The sequence below is a fragment of the Dromaius novaehollandiae genome, chromosome 4, assembly GCF_036370855.1.
Source record: "Dromaius novaehollandiae isolate bDroNov1 chromosome 4, bDroNov1.hap1, whole genome shotgun sequence".
Taxonomy (NCBI): Eukaryota; Metazoa; Chordata; class Aves; order Casuariiformes; family Dromaiidae; genus Dromaius; species Dromaius novaehollandiae.
The window spans coordinates 7091949-7116555 of NC_088101.1; the positions used below are offsets into that span (position 1 = coordinate 7091949).

Here is a 24607-nt window from a genome sequence, read left to right on the forward strand (position 1 = left end):
CAGCCATTGCAGAGCACATCATGCTGATGAAAATAGAACTGCATTCAGAATCAGTTTGCTCTCTCCGCATTTCCAGCTTGATCAGAAATTGAATACATGGAGCTTTAAATGGAGATTGCTTTTCTACCCAAGAATCAAAGCAGGCCGTGTGTTCAGTTACAACTCTGGGCACAACAGCATGTTAACACACCAGCGACCAATCCCTCCTCAGTAGCTTCTCTCATTTTCCAATCAAACGAGGCAGTTATTTAAGTTTTTAGACTCCAAAGATGGAAGCACACAGGAAAGAAGGATGAGTGAAAAAAGGGAGAGGAGGGGAAGCAGGAGAGACACAATCACAGAAAACGAGGTGTAAACTGTGAAGGAAAAGGAGGAAAAAATAAAGCAGAATGGGGGAAAAAATGGTCAGGAATGTGATGGAGAAACAAAACTAGATACAGCACACCAGAAATGAGTGAGAAAGATCAGCTTGCAGGAGCAGAAATTCCTGGTTAAGAGAAATGGAATCTAGAAGAATTAACTGATTTTTTTTTCTAGGAAGAAAATGGAAGGGGAAGGTCCAAAATAGCTGTTTGCTGCTGAAAACAAATGTAGCATAATGCAAGTCTCTACCCTTTGGTTTCTGAGTTTTTTTCCTCCTATTCTCCTGAGTTCTGCCAGAGCCCCCTCACAGTACTGAGTACTGTATCGTATGCTCGCTCCCCATGTATTTCACTGCTAAGCCTTGCTGTTGTGCCCTGGCCTTGTCCTCAAGACTGCTGCCTTCTCACAACGCTCTTCCTACAGCTGCTGCCTCGTTTTTCCCACCACCTCAAATTCCTGCTGTTGCCCCTCGAGCTGCCTCACACTTGCCTTCCAAAACCCAAATATTGCTTACCTATAAGAGTAGTTCCACTGAACCTAATGGCTCAGCATGAAACATTTATAATTTCGGTGCTGGCTTTCACTGCAAACTATCAAGGGCAGGAACTGTCTCTCAGCATTTGTGCCTAACCCCATAGGTCTCTAACCTCTCTTGGGGCCTCCCACTGCTACCACTGTATAAATAGCAATACATGTTTTACAGGTTGACATCCCGTTTTCAGCCTTGATGAATCACTGCGCTAGTTTGGATACATTTCTGCATGGACCTCTCCTTCCCAGGAAAGCTGCCAGGTCTTTTCATGATGCCACAAGAACTGGTTTCCATGGCACGTTGTTTTGTCTCACTGAAGACTGGAGGGAAAACTGGAACAATCTGTAAGAACAGCAGATAGTACTGCTATCCCCAACAGACTCACAGGGTCAAATTCAATTCTAAATGCTGAGTTGGACACCATACATCTGGAAAGCAGAGTGTTCTTGGTGCTACGACGCTGACCTAAGCCCTTCTTTTACAAGACGACCAATACAGTGAGAGATTTCAGAGGTTTTCCTGTTGCTTTTCTGTTGCCGGGAAGCCAGAAAGCAATTGATTTTTCAGGCAAGACACAGTGGGCGTCCTCCTGAATACAGAAACGAGACAAAACCGACATCAGGCTTTGTTCAGAACCCACTGAAGCTGACATTACAGAGCGGGTGATAAACATTAAGGGCAGCTTTGAAAGATCAAGACAGACAATCATCTAATAATACTGCTGTGTGCACATAAATAGGGCCAAGTTTTTAAAACTGTGTGGTCAGACCTAAAAAGAACCTGCTTTTCTGAAATATTGATGCCTTTGGGACAAACCTTCTGAATGCCTTCTGAAAACCTACAGGTCTGGAATAACATCTTAAAGGGCTTTTTAGACTGACGGACTTTGATAATGTCAAAGTCAAGCACAAGGAAAAGATTTGGGGGGGGGGGTTAGTATTTATGCATGCCTGGTGATCTTGAAATTAAAAAAGAATGGTTCTCTGTATCATGAACATCTGGGATAAACTTGATAGCGCCCTTTTAAAGCAGCTACAGAAATGAGCATGGATCATGTCCCCCCCCCGCCAGGTTTCCATTTCCAGGGTCTCTTGTCTCCGAGCGCACAGCGGGAGGTCAACGGGAGGGCACACGTCAAGCGCTTCTGTAATGAGAGTAATCAGATTTTGTTCCAGGTCAAAAAGCGTGTGTGTGTGTGTGTGTGTGTGGCACAGTGCCACCTGAATGATCTCTTTAAACTGCAATTTGGACGTGTATCAATGGAGAACGAGTCAGTTGTTTTTTTTTTTTTTTTTTCATAGAAACAGCTGCCCCGGAAAAACACCTACTAGCAGATACTCACTGCAGATATATAAACCCAACATCTAAGAATGCAGTTGCAGGGGCTTCCCCTCCCCCCCCCCCCCCCCGTGAAAAAATGTTCTATCTCTGGAGGTTTCTATTTTAATCTATCGCCGTGTTTTTCCTTACGCTGTCTGGACACCTCCCAGGGCCTCCCGCCACGTCCCTCGGCCTCCCGCCCCCCCCGCAGCGGGAGACGAGCAACGCTGTGGCGGAGGGGGGGGAAAGGAGGGAAAAAAATAAATAAAATGTCGCCGTCGCTGGAGCGGCGGGGTGTAAAGGCCGCCTCGCTGCCCCCCGGTGCACACAGCGCCGGCCCGGCTGCGGGCGCCGCTCCCCGCCGCGCGCGAGGCAGCGTCGGGCCGTTACGGCCGTTGGCGCGGCGCCCCCAACGGCTCCAGCGGGCGCGCGCGCGAGCGCGCGGCGGGAGGGGCGGGGCGGGGCGGGGGCGGGGGGGGAGGCTCGCCCGCCTCTGCCGCCGCTATTGGGACCGACGGGGGGGGCCGGGCAGCGGGCGGCCCGGCCCCCGCCGCCGCCGCATTGGCTTGGCGGCCTCCGGCGCGGCGGCGGCGGGGGCGAGGTGGGCGGGGGCCGGGGGAAGGGGAGGAAAAAATAAAGAGAGAGGGGGTAGGAGGGGAGGGGAAAGGGAAGAAAGAAAAAGGGGAGCCTTTTTCGGGGATTGCTCTCGGGAGGCGCCTCACACGGTCCGCTCGGGCACAGCTGCCCGGCTGCGTGCGAGAGGCGACGGCGAGCGCGGCACGGCGGCGCGGAGGGAGGTGAGCGCCGGCGGCAGCGCCGCGCCCGCGCCGCCATTTGGTGCCGGCGGTGCCGGGCCCGGGGGGGGGGGCTCGTCGGGGCCGCGGGGAGGGAGGCGAGCGGCGTCGCCGTGCCGCGCCCTTGGCAAGCGATCCCGCGAGCGGGGCGGAAAGCTTTGCCGCCTTATTAATTTATGCCGGGCAGGCTGGGAGGGGCAGGGAGCGGCTCTGCCCGGAGCCCCCCGGCAGGGCTCGCCCCCGCTGCCCCTCGTCACGGAGGTGCTGCGAAGCAGACCACGCCGTTCCCCCGGAGGAGGCTGGGCTGAAGGCTTGCACTGGTTTATTAAACTCATCCTTCCCTGCAGCGCCCGTCAGGGCTAGAGGTGACCGTCAGGAAGTTTGAGTTGCGGGGCCGCCAGCCAAGGTCCGAGCCCCGCCGGCTCCTGTCGCCGTGCTGCCGGGCACACGCCTGGGCGCATCTGCTGGGGCGATGCACTGTGCGCCTGCGGTGAAGGGACTGAAATTCTGGAAAATGGCCTACTTGGCATTGCAGCGAGTTGCCTCTGAGAGAACTGTTTGCTCACCTAACCTATTTATAGGCCCAGCAGTAGAAGTGGCTGGTTGAGTCCAGTCTAAGCGTCAGCAGGGCTCTGTCCGTGATCTTCTACCCTCCTAATTAATAGAGTTGTGAGGAGCATTTAGCTCCCCGGGAGGTAAATGCTTTTCCTGATCTAAGTTCTTATTCTAGATTTTTCTTTCTCCGCTACCTTAGGCAACTGTGTGAGGTTTCTGCTTTTCTTTCACTGCTTAGAAACAGCATCCGGGCTTTGGTCCCAGGCCACTGCTTTAGCCAGCGGGCCACACTCCTTCATGCCCCAAAGACCTCAGTGGAGAAGTGAGGACTATCCTATGACCTGCCTGCACTTCTCTTTGCTAACCAATTCAGATGACCCTCCCCAGAACCTGGGAGGAAAAGGCTGCAGCAAAGACGTCTCTCCCATCATGGAGGTGCTTGCATTAGAAAAGATGCTTGTCCTGGGTAAATGCCACCTAAACACCACCTAAGATAACTGCACATCTTTTGTATGCATAGAATAGATCATCTGCATTTCAGATGATCATGTACTAATTTGCAAGTACTAAGTAACAGCAGAAACCTCTTTAAGCAAACTCACGCTGCCTGTGCAGTTTATTATTCAGGTGAGGGGTAAAATTATGTTGTTGTAGATTAAAAAGAAAAAGCTGATTAAAACAAGGGCTTAATCTACAGAAACATCATATAGTACTGACCTCATCTGTGGGGTTTGGAAAGCAAGCAAGGCAAGCACGCTTATCTTATTTAGCTATATATGTGTTCAAAATTTTAAATGGCTGTTTAAGCCCCTGGGGCAGCAGGCATGCATCTCTTTCTTTTCTTTCTTTTTTTGGCTAGCAGTCTGGAAAATTTCCATCTGCTGTGAAGCAGCCTCCTGTAAAAAGGGCACTGTACAACTTGAACTATTGTTTAATCATTCACTTTATACACTATATATTTCTGTGTCTGTCTATGAGTTTTTTTTAAGTTAAATGTGTACAGATTAGCAGATCAGATGGAGCACCTCAGAAAAGATTTCCATCTATAGCTGTCTCTCAAGGACTTTGGCTTTAATTTCAGTACCATCCTTTATGATATCTTTGTTTTATTTTTCCCGTATACCTTTGCTCTGTGTTTGAGTACGTATCAGTTGTGAAGGCACAGACTGTTTGCTGTATGCCCAGCTGGGTTCCCATTCCTGGCTCGCAGAGATACTTAAAAAGCCAAACCATTGTGGGTATTTATACTTGCCTGGAAGCAATGGGCTTTTGAGAGATGAATATGATACGAAACAAATACTAATTAGCTCTGGATTTTAGATTAATATTCTGATTCAGGCTGTGGATAAAGGGAAAACTAAGTATAGCTAACGTTTAATGTTCTCCTTTCAAGCTGGCAGAAGTGAAATCAAATGTGGGATTTGTAAATTGGCAACTTTTGTCGTGCTGTATTTCACAGACGGAAGTTAACATGCTGTTGTTATGAGTCCGGGGTAACAAAAGAGAGCAAGTCAAGAAAGTAAGTCAGTCTTTAATACCTATAAGTATACTGAAATAAGGGCAAAGGGGGAATAGACACAATGATAGCATGTTGCAGACATCCAACAATAAAATGGAAAATTGCTCATTTAAAATATAAATCAGTCAGGTAAGTGACCTGGTGAGTTAGACCACATTAAGCTGGTGCAACAACATTCACTCCCAGCATGTTTGACTTTCATCAGGTTGACTGTTACTCCACTAATGCTAAATAAACAAATCTTTCTTCATCTAAGAATTGCATTAAAGGTAAACAGGAACATCCCAAACAGTGTGTTTTGAGCTGTGAATGACAAGTTTAATATGGGCCTCTTTTCCAGGCTGTTCTCTAATAAAAATAACTACTCATTAAGTTGCCTTTGACTGAATGTTTTTGCAAGCACTGGGTTTTTGGCTAGGAATTTAAAAAATTAATTTTAATGATTATTTCAAAACTACAGATGAAAATGGAATTGGGATCTAGAAATTACCGCTATGAGGCACTTCAGCCAAGTATTACAGCATTTCTGGGGTACATTTGTTGCTCTTTGCTTCTGGATGATGTGAGAGCACTCTGCTATCTTATTTATTGGCCTTCACCTTGAGCCTGCATATTTTAATCCCTTTATTATGGCATCTATTTTAAGTACACTTTCTTATAAGTGATTGAGGCATACGGTAACTGTCAGCTTTAGCTCATAATTTTGCTGTCAGTAAATATCTAGCACCAGTAAACATCTGGCAATGAAATGAGAAATCACTCATTTAATATCTGAATCAGTCAGTTACAGGGACCTGATGGTCCAGTTCAAACTAATCTGATACTACAGCATTAACTTATTACAAATTACCTCCCCGCATGTTTGACTTTCATCAGGTTGACTGTTACTCTACAAATGGTAAAATAAACAAATCTTTCTGCGTCTTTCAGCATGCTAGATGAATCAGCATTAACGCATTTTTATCTATGCAGAGCCAACTGGTGTTTTCCATCTATTTGGGCTAGAGAAGGGATCTGAGAAACTGGCAGAGAATCTTGCTTGCTGGTGCTAGCCAAGGACGTACATTTTGGGGTTGTGTAGTAGAGAACTGCAGGCCAGACAAAATAGATGAGAGTTGTATTTTGGGAAGTTTGTGTGTGTGTGCTCATGTGCATCCGTGGATACAGTCTTAATGGGCATTCTTAGCCTCACAAAATTACAATTCACTTTACAGGTCTGTTTTGAAAAGTATTGCTGAAGTCCTAAAGAAGCGTGACACAATTGAATAGCAAGTTTCTTGTGTGGATTGAAAAATCAACTCTTTAAAATCTAGGCAATACATTATTAAATAGTTTTCACATTTCAGCTGGCATGGAGCAAAGTCATTGCTGCTAATGTTTGCTCCATTACCACCTCTGAAAATTCAGGGTATCATTATGCAGGTGGTCAGCAGAAATGCCTTACCTTGATTTATCTGCAGTACTCCCCATCAGAGCTGTAACTGTGGGCTGGTCTGTGTAGGACTGTTTCTTGGTGAGTCATGCAGATTGCTCTGTAGCTTCGAGGCAGTGCTGTGCTATGCAGGATTAGCGGGCTCTGACCGTGAAAATGTTTCCCGAATGATGTAACTGAAAATTCCCCTTCCTGTGCTTCTTGTTTCCTGATCAGTTTTCTCATTGTTCTTGAAGACATTCCAGCAGCTGCATATCTTTTATTCCTGATCTTTTATTCCTACAAATCTCTGTGAAGACAAGTTATGTCAACAGCTGCTTTAATTAATTTGGTTAGAAATGGAGGGTATCAAGTAAGAAGGAGAGCCCTGCTGACATCCCGCCTCTTGCAAGACGAGAAGCGTCCGGCAGCCGCGGGCTACAGCTCCACCTCCGAACACCGGGCCTCCCGCTTCGAAGCAGACGGGAGTGGGCGACCCGCCACATGGGACACCTTTGGCATCTGGGACAATCGCATTGATGAACCCATCCTCCTCCCACCGAGCATAAAGTATGGGAAGCCAATCCCAAAAGTCAGCCTGACCAATGTGGGCTGCGCTAGCCATATTGGGAAACGGAAGGAAAACGAAGACCGGTTTGATTACGCTCAGCTGACAGAGGACATCCTATACTTTGCAGTATATGACGGACACGGTGGGGCGGCAGCAGCTGACTTCTGTGATAAGTATATGGAAAAATACATTAAGTAAGTGTGCAGCAGGCAAATGCATGGCATTTGAATTACAGCAGAGCCTCCTTCCTCAGAACTGAAAAGGAACCTGTGGGTCACAGATTGTCCCTAGTTATCTTAGGTTATATTGTCATCTAGTCCAACGGGACAGTAGGAACATGGGACTGGAATAGTCCCTGTTGTGCTGGACATGGTATGAACCTGTTATCCTGTATGGTTCTTGCACCATGGAGCAAGCCCATAAGGGCAAGAAAGTAAAATGTAATTGTCCCCCCCTTTCGGGAAAGGGGTGGGAACACAGAGGGAGTGTGACTTGCCTGTTGTCAGATGAGGTCACTTTGATCGTGACCTGCATAGCTTGCTGACGCTTCCCTGTGGGGCCATGTCGCATGGCTGGGTGTTTGCAGAGGAATTGCTGCTGCTGGGACAGAACAAGGCTTGGACCCTACTGTGATAAGTGGTTCATTTCTTACAGGTTTGGGCTCAAGGCTTTTGTTGGGGGAGGGGGTGGTTTGTTTTTTTTAAGGTGTTTTTCCCTCATTCCAGAATATAGGAAAGTGCACCTAGTTAGTCAGGACTAGGTAGTATTGCTGTCCGTAAGAAACAGAGTCTTCTTTGCTAAGGGAGCTAGCTCCTTTTTGTAACCCAGCACATGCAAATCTGTTGCCTTGTCTGGGGAACTGCTCAGCTGTGGACCTAGACAGGACAAGTAGAAATTACACTATGAGAGTGTTCTTTTATCTTTACAGATCAGATGCAAGAAGATAAACTATTATATCTATTTGCAAAATTGTAAGGTTTGCTTCCAGTGCAAATCATTAGTGACATCATATTGCTCTAACATAATCAAGTGTGATTCAGTGCATGCAGGGAGGAAATAATTCTATTGAAGAGATTCAGTAAGATGAATATTTCCAGGAAAGAAATTAAATTTTTTAAAATTTTATTTCCAGAGAATTTCTTACTCAGGATGAAAACTTGGAAAATGTTTTGAACAAAGCTTTTCTAGAAATAAACAAAGCATATGAAAGCCACGCTCATCTGTCTGCTGATGGTAAGTAAAAAATATTCTGCTCTTGGGGTGGGAAAATGTTTTTTTCTTATTTGCTCAGTTGTTTTGTATTAAGACTTCCTGAAAAACACTTAAAAGCAGTCTTACTTAACACAGATTTTTGCTCTGATCACTTATTGCAGATGAAACAATCATGTTTAACCTTTTTAAAATGAGAGAGCTATGAAAGGTGTAAATGAAATTTATTGGGGAGTTATTAATCTAAAATCTTAGCATAACCTTCAATTTATCTTAAATTCTGTCAAGCAGAGTGTTTGTCAAGTTAGCAAGGAATGGTTTCAATTGGCACAGAACATACATAACTTTACATATTGTGTGAGAAATAAACCCAGTCATTTTTTTTTTAAAGCTGTTATTTTTGTGTGTTCTAAGGAACAGTGTCTAAAGTTCCCCTTGCTGACTCAGCTGCTGCGACTGAGGAGGAACATAGGCCAAAATTAATACAATAGATGTTGCTTCTGCGCAGAGTTACAAGAGCAGCTCTGAGTGTGAAGGCAGGCAACTGGAGAACGAGGTTGGCTGTGATAAGGCTGGCATCAGCCCTTTTAGCCTCCTTAGTCTTGGCTGTGAATCGGGTTCTTGTATACATGTCTAGAGACTAAGCACAGCTGAAGTGTGCCAGTTACAGCAGCCAGGACTTAGAGGGAGTATTTTGGGAAAGGAGGAGGTGATAGAGGTTACAGCCTTGGTTCTCTGTGACAGGCATTTCCTCAGCAATAAGATACTATTTTCGGAGTCAGCTGCGCCAGTCTTAAACTGTCCCAGTGTTGGTGCAGATGCTTGCAACACAACTGAGGTTGTTTTAGAAGAGCAGAATTTTTAAAAGTTTTCCCTCCAAGAAAGAAGTTAAACACAACAAGCCCTCTTGGGACTGAAATTATACTGTATTCTTGGGTTACTTTCCTTAAGCAATGAATGAAAACCATAAATTACGAGAACTGTTTCCTGTGCTTAACAAACAGCCCAATGAACCTGGTTAGACTCCTAGGAAATGTTTCCTGGCAGGACAGGTAGTCTGGACGCTGCAGCATGGTGAGCGATGTACACACATATATATATACCTTTTCTCTTACCTGGTGCAAGCTGAGGTACCAGAAAAAAAAAAGTCGTAAATCCTGAAGTGCATCCCTTAAAAAAGCAGAATTAAATCTTTAAAAGTCTCTCCCCCACCCACCATTTTATCTTTCACTATTGAAATCCACCTGTGTTCTTTTAAAAAACAATGACATGGTAAAAAATCCAGAGTCACTTTTGAACTATGGAGTCGGTTCTGACTGAGTAGTCTGAGATACATCAGTAGAGCAGATATGCTCTGTATCCAAGAGTGCCCTTGTAAATGTCATCTTGAGAGCTCGGATTCAAGAAAACGTCTGAATTCAGGCTTATGTGCTTCCTTGGATCAAGACCTTTCATTTCTACTAACATGAAGATTGTTACATTTGGCCTCCCCTTTGTTAACAAGACAGGTCTTGCTTTTGCTCATCTAAATGACCTTTGTTAAGTTTCAGAGCAGCTCCTTAAGCAGAATTGGAAATCGTACTTGGTGTATTATTTGATTATTCTGAAAATGGTTTCTCATACAGCATTTTGTACACGAGTCTTACTGACCTGGATAACAAGAATATTTGACAGACAAGTTCAGCGGCAAGCTGAGTATTTGGAACTGCTTTTAGGGTATTATCATACTGTTTAACTGGATAACTAGGCTGCTTACTTAATGAAAATGCCAACAAATTTACATAACAGCTAAACAGCACAGTTACAAGATCGTGGACAAACTCTCTTCATTAAAAAACCTTGAGGTCAAACAAAATATTGGGCAAAGACACTGTTTAACAACCACAAGGGCCGCATTTTGCAAAGTACTCAGTGCTTCTTTAGGTAGGTTTCAGGCAAGCTCCCAGAGGAACCTGTAGGATGGGAATGTGCCCAATGCTCTTGACTGATTGCCCAGCTGAAAATCAAGCTATAGGGGGAAGAGTGGAGTAATAGGATGTAAAGACAAACACAGATTTATGAACAAAGTGAACTTCTCACATATCTGCTGTTGAAAATTTTCAATGCTTTGTTGACTGTTTGGTGTGGGTATTTTTGTTGTTGTTGCTGTTTTGAAAGTTACATAAAAGTCAGTTGCTTTGCATGTATCCTGGTTAGAAGCCTAAGATTCAGTTTGGCAGCAAAATTTCTGATTAATTGTGGCTATTCTAGATGTGACTGTCAAGAGTGTTGCTCAAGCTTCTTGAAAACGGTGGTGGAGGAACTCTGGGTGTCCAGGACACACTGGATGGGTCCCAGGACTGACTCCCTTTCCAAACCCTTCTATAGCTGACGGTGGAAAATGATAGCTTAGTCTTGTTCTGGTAGATCGCTCTGCCAGCATCCACTCTTTTAACCGTGTCTGGAAAAGATACAGTGAGTGTCCAGGATGACTCCAGATCTTCACTTTTCTAACATGTGCCCAACTTTGAAAGTGTGTGCCTGCGTGTTTGAAGGAGCATGACTCCCGGGACAAATCCCGGTAGCCAAAGTTACAGGTACTTTGGGCAACATTATGCTTATAACACTGTTTAGGGAAAAAAAATCATAATATGGCACAAATATAACAGGCTGAAGGCGTGCATTCTCAGAGCATCTGGCTGTGTCCTTGAGGACAATGCTTTTTGAAGGTCGCTTCCCTGTGACAGAATATTTGAAACTATACTTGAAAAATACATAAAGTAATACTTTCTTTGAGCTTTCAGTAAAAATTAAAGATGTATGTTCCGATATTGCTCCTTGTGTCTTGTGTGCAGGATGACTAGTGCTGCTGGACTGCTGTACTGGCCTGTGGTCCATTCCAGTATCCCCTCTGATAGTGGTCTGTACAAGATGTTTCACACACAAGCATAAGAAACATGCTGTAAGCAGATCTGGGATAATGTGTCCTCCACATAAATCCTTTCTAGTTGTTAACAGGTCAGAGATCTGCCTGAGGCTTGAAGCATGATGTTTGCTATCTCTTCAAAAATGCATTTTCATTCACTTTCACACATTTAAATACATTCAGTCACTTTTAAATCACTGCTAAACTTAAGTATGTGATACACTAAAGGATGCTCATGTCAGGCAAACACATCGTTATCCATGAGGCAACCATTAATACAGATGGACAGAATTTTCTGGTATTTCTGAATAGCAGTAAAAATGTATATGTAAAGGCTGAATAAGGACAGAAATAAGCAAGTGAATAACGCGCTTGCGGAAATTAGAGCATCACTCAGGAGAAATAGAAGACATTCTCACAGCAACGGCAGCTACTGTTGACTCGGAAGGTGACAGGTTTGTGGCACAACCCAGGTCCACTGTGCAGTATTTTTCAGACAGTGACAGTGTATTTATCTGGAGTGCTTTACTGTATGGGAGCCAAAAGGCTTTGTGGCCTTCAAGATGAGAGAGCACTGGCAGAGTGGATAGCAGTGCATGTGTGCTGCTGTGGTTCAGTGCAAGGGAATAAAAGTAGAGACAAGAAGTCTGTGTTTTCAGGCTATACGTGTGGAAACCATTTTTGTGGCCACTACACGCTTGTAAAAGTACATGGCTTGCAACACTATGTGTCAATGTACTCTTAGCCATAGGAGCACATTTGCCTTGGAGAAAAAGTCCAGTGTCTTACTGCATTCCCACACAAAAGGAAAAGCCTTAATTGTTGCCTTTTAACACTACTTCTGCCCATTATACTAGGCTAGTTTTGTAAGTACAGCATTTGTTGACAGAAGCATAGCTGTCCTGCCCTAATGTGTCCTACAAGGTACTGCTACTGCTTCTGTTCATTGTAGGCACGATCCAGTACTCAGAGAAAACAACAGAGCGTCTTTCCATCAACCTCCACGTTCAGTGCATCTGATAATTGCACTGGCCACTCACTTCTGGAATAGCCACCTTATTAAAACACAGCCAAGTGTTAACTGTTGTGCTTCTATGTATGCAGGAAAGGCATTCCTGGAATCTTATTGTGCTGAGCAAATAGCAAAAGTCTTTTAAAAATAATTAAATGAAAAAGTTTTAAAGTTACCATTCAAAAACATGATTATTCTTTCTTTGAATATGTTAACCTGCAACACTGTGGAAAAGAGAGAGCTGCAGAAATTATACTTAAATATTACATTAAGCCATCAACATTAAGAAGACAGCCTTTTATCCATGGGCCCTGGATATTATCTAATCAAGTTAGAAGATACTGATTACAGTATTATGGGAGTGTTCATTTTGCATGTTTTCCCATGGGTCAGATGAAGTCATATGTTTCTATTCAGTGCATTTAAAATGGCCTCATTTTAGTTGGCATTTGTCTGACACCCCACCCCACCCCCATTTTTGTTTTATGTATAAATCACCTTGAGAAACAGATCAGGCCATATTCTGTACTGAAAATGCTCTTCAGTGTGCCCATTTTGCCAGATATGAGATGGCTGGCCTTCTGGCATTTATATATTTCTTTTGTTGGTTGGCTACCTCCCCAAAAATATTTTGTAGCCTTTATTTTGGCTGAAGTCACACTGGTTTTGTCACACAGTTGTAAAGGCAAAAAGGGTGGCAATTCCTGAAAAATACCAGGGCTGATCTGTCTGTGGACAAAGAGGTTTGTGAGCCTCAAGTGTGGCCAAACTGGACACTACACAGCTTACCAGGACTTCCTATATCACCTGCAGAAGACAGTGCAGGCAAACCCAAAGTGAATACTTCCCCTGTTTTGCAGCCCTTGTTCTTTCGTCTCCAGTGTTGCAGGTTTATTTTGTTTGAACAAAGTCCCTGGGTGAATTTCCTATTTGCCTCTGTGTACGTGTTATTTGTGGCAGACACTGTACCTGGTCAGCAGCTCTAGAACTGGAGGCCCTGGACACTATATGCTGGGCTTCAGTGGAAAGAGAGATCTGCTTAATTTTGTCCCAGGTGAAGGAGTCCAGCGGTTCCTAGCCTGGACTACTGGAAGGTTCCCACATCCTCTTTGTCACATTAGTTGAGATGACTTGCAGTAAAAATTGTCCAGTGAGTGTTAAGAACCTATTGAAAGATCTTAGTTTTATAGTGATATTGTTAGGAAGAGAAAATAAACTCTTCAATTGTTAAAACAATGTATATGCAACTTATTTTATATTATTAATTAATCTAGAAGCAGTAGCAGTAAAGCATTAGATATTTTATCCCATCATCATTCCTATGTTTTGGAACTGTGCTAAAATTCAGATAATTCCTTTAGTCTAGCTAGATCCATATTGCTCCTCTACCCAGATCATGAACTAGATCCAGGGAAGAGAACAGGAGTGGCATTCATTTTTCTAAGCGTTTAACTAATAAACATTTGTAAAGCACAAGTTACCATAACCATTACCATTGTCGGCACAATATCTGTGACTGGTTCTTTGGTAACCTTCCTTGACATGGTGATAGCAGCTCTTTTGGCTTTTTGAATTTGCTCTTTAAAGATGTAGATTCACCTAAATGACCAAATGTTTAAGGTCATTCATGAATTAAACGCTACAAAAAAGAACTAGAACATTTGTCAGTGTTGTTCCAAAAACGAGGAATGAAATGGGACACTAGTGGCAGTGCCTTATTCATTTTAATTTCTAAATAAAATGTATTTTCTGTGAGATAAAAAAGTAGTTTTATATAGGTTTTTCATTTCACTTGTTTTAATTACATGGCTAAAACAGGTATTTTACTGGTGCTACTAAAATTTCTAATCACACTGTTACTTGTTAGTGTCTTATTTTTATAACATCCCTCAAAGTGACCCTGCACCAGACTAGTCCTTGCTTCAGATGAGAAATAGGATGTCAGTGCTTACCTAAATACTCAGAAGCTACCGGCATCTACGTGGTTTTGTATATTGTAGTCTGCACTGCAGCCGTAACATAGTCCAAGATTTGATGTGGAGATGGCTGATGTTCACAATCGACATTTTGGTTAAGTGTATAGCTAAACCAAGTCTTCATAGCAGTAATAATACCTGTTTTAAATAATAACACAAGTTTAGTTTAGACTGTTTCGTGAGGTTTTTTTTTTGATTCATCAACTCACTGCTTTCACTTTACAACAAGGCTCAATGCATCTTTCAGGGCTTTGTGCACCTTGAATTTCCTACCAGCCCAGTTTTCCAGGGGTGCTGAGCACTCACAGGATTGGGGGAGCAGTCACCAAGGTCCCAGAACGCTCACATTTTTGCTTGTGTAAATGCATAGGGGGACATGCTGCATGTAGGCAGTTTGCCGGCAGTGTGGAGCTGCCTGGCGTTCCTCAGGATGGTCCTGGCTGAGATCTGTCCCCCTCCCTGGGTCAGGGCTGCAGGGCCAGAGGTAGGAGTGCACGTAGTTGTAGCTGAGCTCTAGAGAAGTGGTGGAGGGAAGATCTTTAACTGTTACTCATGTGAAAATAGGAACATAACAGGGGATTCTCAGCCATAGCTTAACCAAAAACCTCTCTCTGCAATTGGCTTGCTTTTAAAACCAATTACTGGAAAACCCTAGAATGCAGCAAGATCCACAGAGGGCCTTTTGGAGGAATTTGCCCTGGCTGTGAATTCCAGGCAATAGCTCTTCCTGGCCAAGGTTTTTACTGTAATAGCTCAGATCAGCAGGTGTTGCTACTTTACAGGCAGCTCTCACTGGCTTAGCGTCGCATACTTTGCCAGAAGAGAAGGTACTGGCGACTTCCTTTAGAAAAAAGAAAGCTGGCAATTCTTTTGGCATTTCCATCATTGCAGATAAAACTGCAGATCTCTTATGGAATAGGCTAACTCATACTTCCCATTTTCAAGTCTTTTTTCTTTTTTTTCCCCAGCGTGATGATGAAATTGAAACCAGAAGGCCTTAGATTTATTAGCACTAGTTAATCCAGCCAGGACCCTAAACACAGTTAGCCAGCTCAGATCACTTTTCTGCCTTGCAAGAGAAGAGGACAGCAGCTGGGAGTCTCTCTTGCCCTTTAGGCAGTGAATTGATATCCCTTTCAAGTGATCCTACCAGTACCCAGGGCAGATTGCCCAGAGGACCATTGCCAGCTGACTGGCTCAGTTTGCAGGTGCAAGGCTAGGCAGGATCCAGCTTCACCTCCAGACTGTGACCTCCGACAGATTGACAGGGTTTGAAGAGAGCAGAGTCCCCTTCTGAAAAAAGCCAGTGTCTGCTGGCTGAACCCTTCGTCCCTTGGCAAGGCTGGGGGAAACGAAGGGAGACTGTAATAGCTCAGAGAGCAACTGGAGCACCCCAGAGACTGGGGAAGGAGAGTTTCTCTTCTAGAGAAACTACATGCAACTACAGTTAGCGTTACTGAATTGCTTACTTCACCTCCAGACAGAAGGGAAGATGTCAGCTTTGTGGTGGGCTACACCTGCAGTCACTGTGCCCAGGCATAAGAATGATATCCCAGTATCTTCAGATGCACTATTGGAACAGAAAATATGTTAGCTACAACCTGAAAAGAAACTATCTTACCTGATAGTACTTTTATTCCACTTGCCCTTTTTGCATGGAGCCATGTTGTTGCACAGAAATACTTACCCTTTCCACTCCCTCTCTCCTCCCTAGCCCTACATGCATGTTTGTTTGCTGTACTTTTTAAATATAGCTTTAGTTTAAACTTTAAAGCATTTATTTACTGGTAATGTAGAGCACAGGTTGTCTTTGTTTTATCAGTTGAAACTGTTGTTCTGTTATACATGGTGCTATGCTTCTGGGCAGTGTTAAAACCTCTCTCTCTGGTATGATGTTTGTAGCAACTGTGATGAATGCTGGGACCACTGCAACAGTGGCCCTGCTCCGGGATGGTATTGAGCTGGTTGTGGCAAGTGTGGGAGACAGTCGTGCACTGCTGTGTCGAAAGGGAAAAGCCATGAAACTCACCATTGACCATACTCCAGAAAGGAAGGAGGAGAAGGAAAGGTACCTGTCAGCTGGTTTTGTGGCTTCCCTGGGACTGGCCATGGTCAGGCTGTGTTTTTGTTCTCCTGCAGCTGGGTTGGGCCTGGAAAAAAGCAGAGTTGAACATAATGTCTGGAATTGGCATCTGAGCTAGCAAAAGGTGGCACAGCTCCAATTAGCTCATTTACGTCAGTTTAGAGCACTAAGGATCTGGAAAGAAAACACATGAGCATAAACTGTCATGGCAGTAAGATCTGTGTAGTTAGGACTGGGTTCAAGGACTTGTCCAAAACTGCCAAGTTCGAGCCAAGATTTGAAGTCATGTACTATGGTTGCCAGGTTGGGGCTTAGCCTGCAAAACGACATCCCTTCTGTGGAGCGTGTCAGACAGCAAAAGCCAACTCTCAGTCTCTCAGTTTAGGTCCTCCCTACCCCATTCCACCTCCACAGATAGTGGCAGGTATGTAGCTAGAGATGATGCTCGGAGTCACTAATTCATATTTGCTTTCTCTCTTTCCTCTGGACAGGATTAGGAAGTGCGGTGGCTTCGTTGCCTGGAACAGTTTGGGACAACCACATGTGAATGGTAGACTTGCAATGACACGGAGCATAGGAGATTTGGATCTTAAAAACAGTGGTGTGATAGCCCAGCCAGAAACAAAACGGGTTCAGGTAAAAGAAGGCCTGGTTAACAGGAACAGCAACATTCGGATTAAGGGGCAACACGGGTATCTGATGCAGGTGGTATCCACACAGTTTGTGCCCAGCTGGAACCTGATGGTCAAGCTTTGATTTTTAATTGTGGTAAAGTAACCAGAGACTAATTCTAAAGTCCTTTCAGATTGACACTAATAGGACAGAAGGGAATCTGGCCCTGATAATAAATTCAGCCAAGTTAACTTTTAAATCCAATTTATCATAGTATCATATATGAGGGAAGGAAGGTAATACATGATAGCAGTTAATGAAATACAAAGTCTGTTTGGGGCTTGTGGTCAAAGAAAGAAATTTGAAGTTTATGCTGATGTAAAATCATTGCTAAAAACTAGGTGTGATATGGTTGGCCTAAATCACTGAAAAAAGTAGTATTTGCAGAGATTAGCACACGTGGGAGGACAGGAGGAGGAAAGGGCAGCTGCATGCATCTTACCATGACTCCACAGTTGTTCAGAAAACAAAGTAATCACCCAGAATGCATTCAGCACAGTTGCCTTCATGCTTGCTCCTACCCTTATGAAAAACAAAGCTCCCTTCTCGGTTCATATTCTACTCAGTATTTTTCCCCATACCAAATGCATTCCAGTGCCAAGGGAACTTACATTTGGTTGGTACTAACCAAACACAAAACACTGCTAGGCCAGAGGAGTTTAGCGAGATGGTAACATGTCTTGAAATCCTCATTTTAAGGAAGCATTTCATTTACTTGGTAACGCATGGGTGATGTATGGCTTTTGGTCTCAGAATATTCAGAGGGTTATTTTCTAGAACTGAAAGCCCTTTAAGATGTTTTTCTCCAGTATGTGTAACGCAGTCTGTGTCTGATGCACGTACTGGAGAATTCAAAGGGCAAATCCCCCCCTAGGCTACTAGGGGTTTGGAGGTCCCCATTAGTCCTTGTGCAGAAAGCAGGGAAACATGCAGCAACCCCAGAAAAAGTGCTTTGCAACAGAGGGAAAAAACATTCTACCTTGCAGTGCTCTGTAGTGCAGTGTTAATTGTTACCCACGCTGCATGCCTTTGTTGCAGTTGCACCATGCAGACGACAGCTTCTTGGTCCTCACCACAGACGGTATTAACTTCATGGTGAACAGCCAGGAGATCTGCGACTTCATTAACCAATGCCATGATCCGGCTGAAGCGGCCAATGTTGTTACTGAGCAGGTAATGCCACGGCTTCTCATGGCACCAAAGCGCTGCTCCTGCGAGGGTAGTTGAGCTGAATGGTAGCTTAGACTGTCCATCTGTTGAATGTGCTCTCATAGGTCCATTTCAGCATGTGGTACGTAAGCTAGGCCATTCGGAAGTAGTGGTTTATTGTCAGTACGTTTGTTGTTGGGTTTTGATGGTTTTGAACAACAACTTGTATAATGACAGGCTCAACAGTGGATTTAACTGTATTGGCTGAGATGGTCAGCAGTCCAACTGTCTGTCCTTTTCTTGCCACATCCTTGCAAAGGGACATCATTTCAATTTACCTACTTAGTTCATGATCCACTGAACTCTGTAGGGACTGTAACTGCAGTTTATTCCAGTGCTGAATATGTCATCAGCATAGATGGAAGTGATCAGTTTCTCACAGTGGGATATCGTATAGAAAGCTCTAGGGCATATGGGAACCTGCAATGCCAGAGCTGAAAGGAGGCAAGGAAGTGTAGAGCCTTGTGGCATGCTGTCCCCTGTGGAGCCCGGTACTTGTTTCCCTTACGGGGAAACCGCAGGGTTATGATGCTGATGATTTGTTTCTCCTCTCAGGCAATACAATATGGCACTGAGGACAACAGCACCATTGTCATAGTGCCATTTGGAGCATGGGGTAAATATAAAAATGGCGAGATCAACTTCTCCTTCAGCCGCAGCTTCGCCTCCAGTGGGAGATGGGCATGATGACCTGCCACAACTATCTTTTCCTGCAATAATCTGGATGCAGAGTGCTACAGGAGAACACATCTGTCTGTTCATAGGTTGACTCACTGTCTTGTCCATCTCTTCTCAGTGTTACAGAAGATGCCACTGCTCCCTTGGTGGGCAATGCCCCATTGTTGCTTATGGCTGATCACGTTTTACCACTTATTTATTCGAATCAGCATTGAGGCAGCTATGTCTTCATGTTTCTGGTCCCAGCAGCTCTTCACACGACTTTGTTCATGTAGACAGGCTTCTGGGCTTTCACCCTAGGCTGGAGGTGTTGCACATTAGTTTCATACCAACTCTTATTACCTAGGACCCTTAGTTATTTAGCAGCTGTCAAAGTCTGAGACTCTGAGCCATCCACCAGCTTCTTTGAACAGTACACAGGGGAACAAACGCAAAGCTTTCATAGGGAGACAGAAGGTGGGTTTGGTGTCTTCCTCTGGTATACAGCCACGCAAAACTCCTCTGTGCTTCAGGAGAAGCAGGTGAAAAGTAAAGGGGAAGTTTCGGGAAGTAATTAGCCTGTGCTTCAGTCCTGATGCCAGTGGCACTGGCTGTAGCCGACATTTTTAAGACAGTGCTGCTTTGCAGGGCTTTATGCTCTCACCGCTGTGATTTGTGATCCTCTGGCTCCAAGGGCACGGAGCGGGCTGGAGCCGTGCACTGTGGGAAGGGAATATCTCCATTTCATCTGAAGCCCGTGCAGTCTCTGTGGACCATGTAGCAGCCCCCTTTCACCGTTGTTTTTGGTGTGCCAGTGCGTGACAGGAGCACGTAGGAGGGAAATAGCTGCACATTTTTGAAATCCAGAGACTCTGTCAACTTGATTTTTTTTTTAAACTAATTTCAAAGAATTTTCTAATCAAGATTCTTTGGATGTATAAGACAGGAAAGTTTATTTCTTCATAAATACCTGAGGATTTTCCTGCCCTCCACTGAAAGTTTTCAGTTGGTCGTGATCTCCTGTGTATCCTCACAGTATACAGGGAGCTGTAAAATGCACAAAGCAAGCAAGCTAGGGAAAGGAGAGAGCATTTTATTAACATAATTTTTGTAAGCTTTGGGTGGTGCTCATAGTAGATGCCAGATACTCAGCCAGTGAGAGTGTAATTTTGTACTTAAAGGGAGAACATCCGTTTCCTCTTCCCTTTTTGGTGGGAGCCTGTGTCCAGTGAGGCACGAGGGTCCAGACTCTTGAGCCAGCTCAGACTGCTGCTGTGAGAGGGACCGCAGGTGACACACTGGCACGTTAGCAGCAGCTGAATATCTGAGCCAGCGTGCCTCTTTCGGACCTTGTTCTTCCTCCACTCCAAATCAGGTGTGCAGCTCCCTTGGCCTCTGAGTTACCCTGTTGTAAGGAGACATGGGTAGAGAAAAATAGGGCTCTTCTCTGGTTTGCAACAGTATTTTTCATTCTGTGGATGTTTCCACCATGACAGTTGTAAAAACAAACCAAAAAATAAATGAAATTGCCTGTACAAAGCCACCTTACAATCAGGAAAAATATTTCTGAGATGCCTGGTCCGATTTTCATTTTCCAGCATGAAGTATGTATCTTTCTTTCTTTAGCCCTTTCCAGGCCCAGGGTTACACCTTATGCAGTCATTCCACGTGTTTTCTTTGCCTCTGTTTGAAGGCCTGGGAGCACCCCACAGAGCACAGTGTTGTACTGACAGCAGTAAGTACTTTGTGTATAGAGAGTGTGCTGGTTTTGTCCCATCACTTGGTGTATTATATGGTGTATATAATGTGTATATTGGGTTTATAAAGTATGAAGAGTTTGTGAAACAGTATTTGTAAATCTCTCTTGTACCTGATACTATTATCCAGGCCTCTGTAATGAGTGTATCACTGGTTTACGGTTGTAATCCCTTCTCTCTCCCCAGTTTTTCTGGGTTTGGGTTCAGTCTTCACCTGAAGCCAAAATGCTTGTCATGATCCTCAGTTTGGCCTTGCTCTGATGAGGCAAAAGGGCACTTTCAGTTGTTAACAGCCAGAGCAGGTTCTCAGCCTGCGGCAAAAGTTTGAAGATTCCCACAACCCATTTGTAGCAGAAGTGGCAAAACACAGCTTCTCCTGAGCACTTGAGGAGAGGTAGCATTTAACAGAGGTTCAGAGAGCTGGTCTGGGAATGTGGTTATGGCCAGTTTGTGCTGCAGTGTGAACAGCTGATAGCCTTTCTCCTAAAGAAAAAGCAACTTGCTAAAACATGAAAGCCACTAGTCCCTAGGAAAGGGTTAACCACAGCAGGCACCAGTCTTGCTCTGGGCACAATGAGGAATTGCAGTCAAGCTCTGGAGAGGGAGTTGCTGTGGAGGTGGCTTTGCTATCAAATGTCAGACAGGCATGAGCAGTGTCAGGATCTGGACAAGCTCCATGGATGCTGTTTCCTTCCAAACGCTGCTCATTTCTGTTCAGCCAGCAAGCCATCTATCAAGACAGAAGATACCATGGGTGCTGGGGGCATTTCTGACTGATAAACACATACTGCTTTTTAAGCATGTGTATTTGAGCAGTACTGGATACCTGCCAAGCTGAACACAGGCTATTAAATGCAGGTGGGTAATGAGTAACACTGCAAATGAGGAGCAGGTGCTCTGAGGAATGTCTTGGAATTAGAGTAGCTTCAAGGCATTGACCTGTATCTGAAATGAAATGAGAGTTTCTATTCGAATTGTTTTTTGGGGGCATTTTTATTTTATCCCTATTGGATAGCCTGATTTTACAGAGCATGAAAGCTGTTGGTGTTCTTTTTATTTCTTCTCAGGTCCTACTGCCTAGTTATCCTCTCAAAGAAAGGATTCATCAGGAACTTCTTTTTATTTTGAAAGGAAGGGATAAGACAGAGCTTTGCAAAATAGATGATGGTTAGGTAAGGTATCTTTGCGGTTCCTATTAATGCCTTTATAGAATCACAGAAAAACTTAGGTTGGAAAGGACTTCTGGGTATCATCTAGTCTAATCTCTGGCTCAAAGCCAGGCCAGCTTCAGAATTATATGCTGTAATAAAGAGACATCTAATGACATTGAAATACAGTGACTGAAAATGGATGGGAGGAAGTAATTTGTCATACAGAACAGTTTGCCTGAGTAACTCCTTGCCACCAGACTGCACTGAAGCCAGAAGCTTACCAGTATTTGAAAAAGAGCAGGCACTTTGTACAGCAGCAGATAAACTTCACAAATAAATTAGGCAGTACATATGTGTATGTAACAGATGCAAGCCTTTTTGCAGTAGAGCAAAAGCTAACCAATAACTGATGGGGGATTATGAAGATGCATTTCTTAAGTGCAGCTTATTCCCTGTCTGTCCACTGTAGTCATTTGCATTTCATTCTGAAGTAAATAACTACTGATGATGAAATGCTTTGCTAAGTTGCACAATAATCTGCCTGATCCTTTTACCTGTAAAAACAGGGGTCCCTGCACACTGGTTTTTGCAGATACTTCACTCAATGCTGCACATTGCAACATCCTGCGTGCCTGCTTGGAAAACATCCATTTCCATCCATTCAGTCCGTCACTAGGGCTGTTCTCCTCCTCCTGAACTACAGTCCTGCTTTTTTCAGCAAAGACCAGAGTGAACTCCCCTAGGATTTAATGGCAACTGCACCAAACCTCATTTTTCTTCAAGGAGTCAGGAAAAACCTTCATTTTCTTTGGTGATGGAGCTATTAGAACAAATTACTTTCTTTGCATTTCCATTTTGGGGCTGTTTTGACACTGATTCAGTGTTGACAGAGTGGGCTTTGCTGACAAGTTTATGCATTGAGTGGGATGTGGGTTTATAGCACTGAACTTCGAGTGCACTGAATATGAAGATAGAGGGTTAAAGCCATGTCAGGGGGCACAGACATGGTTTGTTGTAATGGTACCAGGGAATCAAGTAAGCAGTGCCTTGTTAGTGTCCAGCCAGCAAACCACTTTGGTGTGGGGTTCCCCGCCAGAGCTAGGTACTGCTGTGATGAAGCTGTGTTGTAGCTTTTTCAATCTAGTCCGTAAGCCTCCTGCTTCCTATAGCAGCTCCTCAGGCAACCAGCTTTAAGCCCCAGGGACCAGCAAAAATTCTCTTGCCTAGTAGAGAGATCCTTTTAAACTGAGGAACAAAAGCCAATTGTCTTTATAATGACAGTTGCCTACTAGAGGGGTTTTATTTTTGCAAGACCACTATATAGGTCTTCAATTTTGAATCAAATTAAATAGAATTTTAGTTCACTCTCTAGCTCCCTGTCTTTCATGTGCATCTGTTGTATCAATGAAAAGAATTTTTTTTATTACAGATCAACCTGAACATTAAGGGTGACCTGCTGAGCAAACAGTAATAAGTGTTTACTTTTTCCTACCTTTTTAGGGCTAGATTCTGAACTCCATCAGATCTGGTGAGAAGTATTTTCTTTCCTGAACACTCCCCCTGGAGCAGTGGCATCTCTCATTACAGGCACTGCAGAAGGGTGGCCTGGGGGCCCAGAAAGGCAAAAAATGTTGTCCAGCTAGTTATTCACTTTCATTATGAGGATTTGGAAAGCATGGATGGCCTCATATTTCTGGAGGATTTACTAGGAGAGGTGCTGAGATTGTAAACGGAGTTCCAGCTTGCCTTCTCCTCCATTGGGAAAGTTGGGTTTCAGGCATTGTAGAGGAAACGTGGTAGAAACTTTGCAGCCCTGAGTTAGGAGAGGTGGTGTCTCAGGATGGTGTACAACCACAGTGCAAAATACCGAAAGGGGGGTGAGGGGTAGTTTGTTTTATACAGCACTTATAACCAGTCCCTTTTGGTCTGAAAAAGCCTCTGTGAATAATCGCGGAGCACAGTCTGTGGCTGAGAACAGGTGTGGAGGAAAAGCAGCAATATTACTGCTTGTTACATACGTGGGGAAATGAAAATTGGTAGGAGCTTAGACTCACCGCAGGACTTCCACTGACTGTTACAGGATCAGGCTATCAGGTCACCCTTTCTGTCTCAGCAGGCAGATGTGCTGTGGTCCAAAGCCTTGGGGTTTCTAGCCGAGGGAGAAGCAGGAAACAACAGACACCAGTGAAACTGATTTAATATTAATTCTTGTTATATAAAATCATTTGGGGACTGTTAGGTCCACTGGTCACTTACCACACAAGCCAGATGTATCGTATTGCAAATGTCTTGGTTCTGAAGCTGCTGTTCTCAATGCAGAGATTCCCAGTGGGGTTTCCTCTTTACTCAGGATATCGAGTACTTGGGCAGCTCTGCATGTCATAACTTTATACAGACTAAAGTGCAATTGTGTGCATTCATTACATAGTTTGCCTTAGGACTATGTGGAATTTCTGTGGTTTGAGGTTTATGTTTGGTATAATCAGTGTTCATAATTCACCTACTACTTAATTTTACAAAAGTATCCATTTTGCTTTCTTTTTTTTTAATGTTTATTTGACTTGGTGATCTTAAACCTACAGTGGAGCAGATAAGGCTGTGCTGGAACGCTTAAAAGTTCTTTTAATAAAGATTTGGCTTCCAGACTTGTGTCACTGCAGATCTGTTTTTCTTCTCCTACCTCATCTCAAATCACCAGAACAGTTTGTTTCCCAAGACCTGTCCCAAGTGTCCTGTTGGCCCCAGGCCATAGACTCTGCCATAAAAAGCTTTTGATAACCAAGGCTTAACTTACAAAGGCATTCACCCAGTCATAGCCAGTGCAAAGTACCTATCTCTGTGCTCAGTCAGCACACGTGGGCTTTGGCATCAGGGCCACATGTTCTGCCTGACCTGGTATTTTTGTCTTCTT

At 44.1% G+C, this 24607-nt stretch overlaps 1 protein-coding gene across 5 annotated transcripts; it reads left to right on the top strand.

Annotated features, from left to right (window-relative positions):
• Positions 1-2792: 2792 nt before the first annotated feature.
• On the top strand, positions 2793-24339 carry PPM1K (protein phosphatase, Mg2+/Mn2+ dependent 1K). 5 transcript variants are annotated; one of them, XR_010388829.1, is made up of 8 exons: positions 2875-3012; positions 6732-7259; positions 8198-8298; positions 16070-16235; positions 16742-16886; positions 17961-18095; positions 18687-21717; positions 23197-24339. XR_010388829.1 is itself a non-coding variant. In XM_064510305.1 (8 exons), the coding sequence occupies exons 3-8, from the start codon at positions 6820-6822 to the stop codon at positions 18816-18818; spliced, it is 1119 nt and encodes a 372-aa protein (XP_064366375.1). In that variant the 5' UTR covers positions 2883-3012; positions 5024-5083; positions 6732-6819; the 3' UTR covers positions 18819-24339. The 5 variants fall into 5 exon arrangements, 4 of the variants coding, with proteins under 4 accessions (XP_064366376.1, XP_064366373.1, XP_064366375.1 ...); XM_064510305.1 differs by adding an exon at positions 5024-5083 and having other exon boundaries at positions 2883-3012; positions 18687-24339; XM_064510304.1 differs by adding an exon at positions 4958-5083 and having other exon boundaries at positions 2891-3012; positions 18687-24339.
• The last annotated feature ends 268 nt before the right edge of the window (positions 24340-24607 follow it).

What these genes read in the sequence shown, in the direction of transcription:
- PPM1K (XM_064510306.1), top strand. Translation starts at nt 6,820, where the DNA reads ATGTCAACAGCTGCTTTAATTAATTTGGTTAGAAATGGAGGGTATCAA. An exon ending in CAGAAACAAAACGGGTTCAG is followed by an intron (nt 16,887 to 17,960) that starts GTAAAAGAAGGC and finishes CCTTTGTTGCAG; the next exon opens with TTGCACCATGCAGACGACAG. An exon ending in CCAATGTTGTTACTGAGCAG is followed by an intron (nt 18,096 to 18,686) that starts GTAATGCCACGG and finishes TTCTCCTCTCAG; the next exon opens with GCAATACAATATGGCACTGA.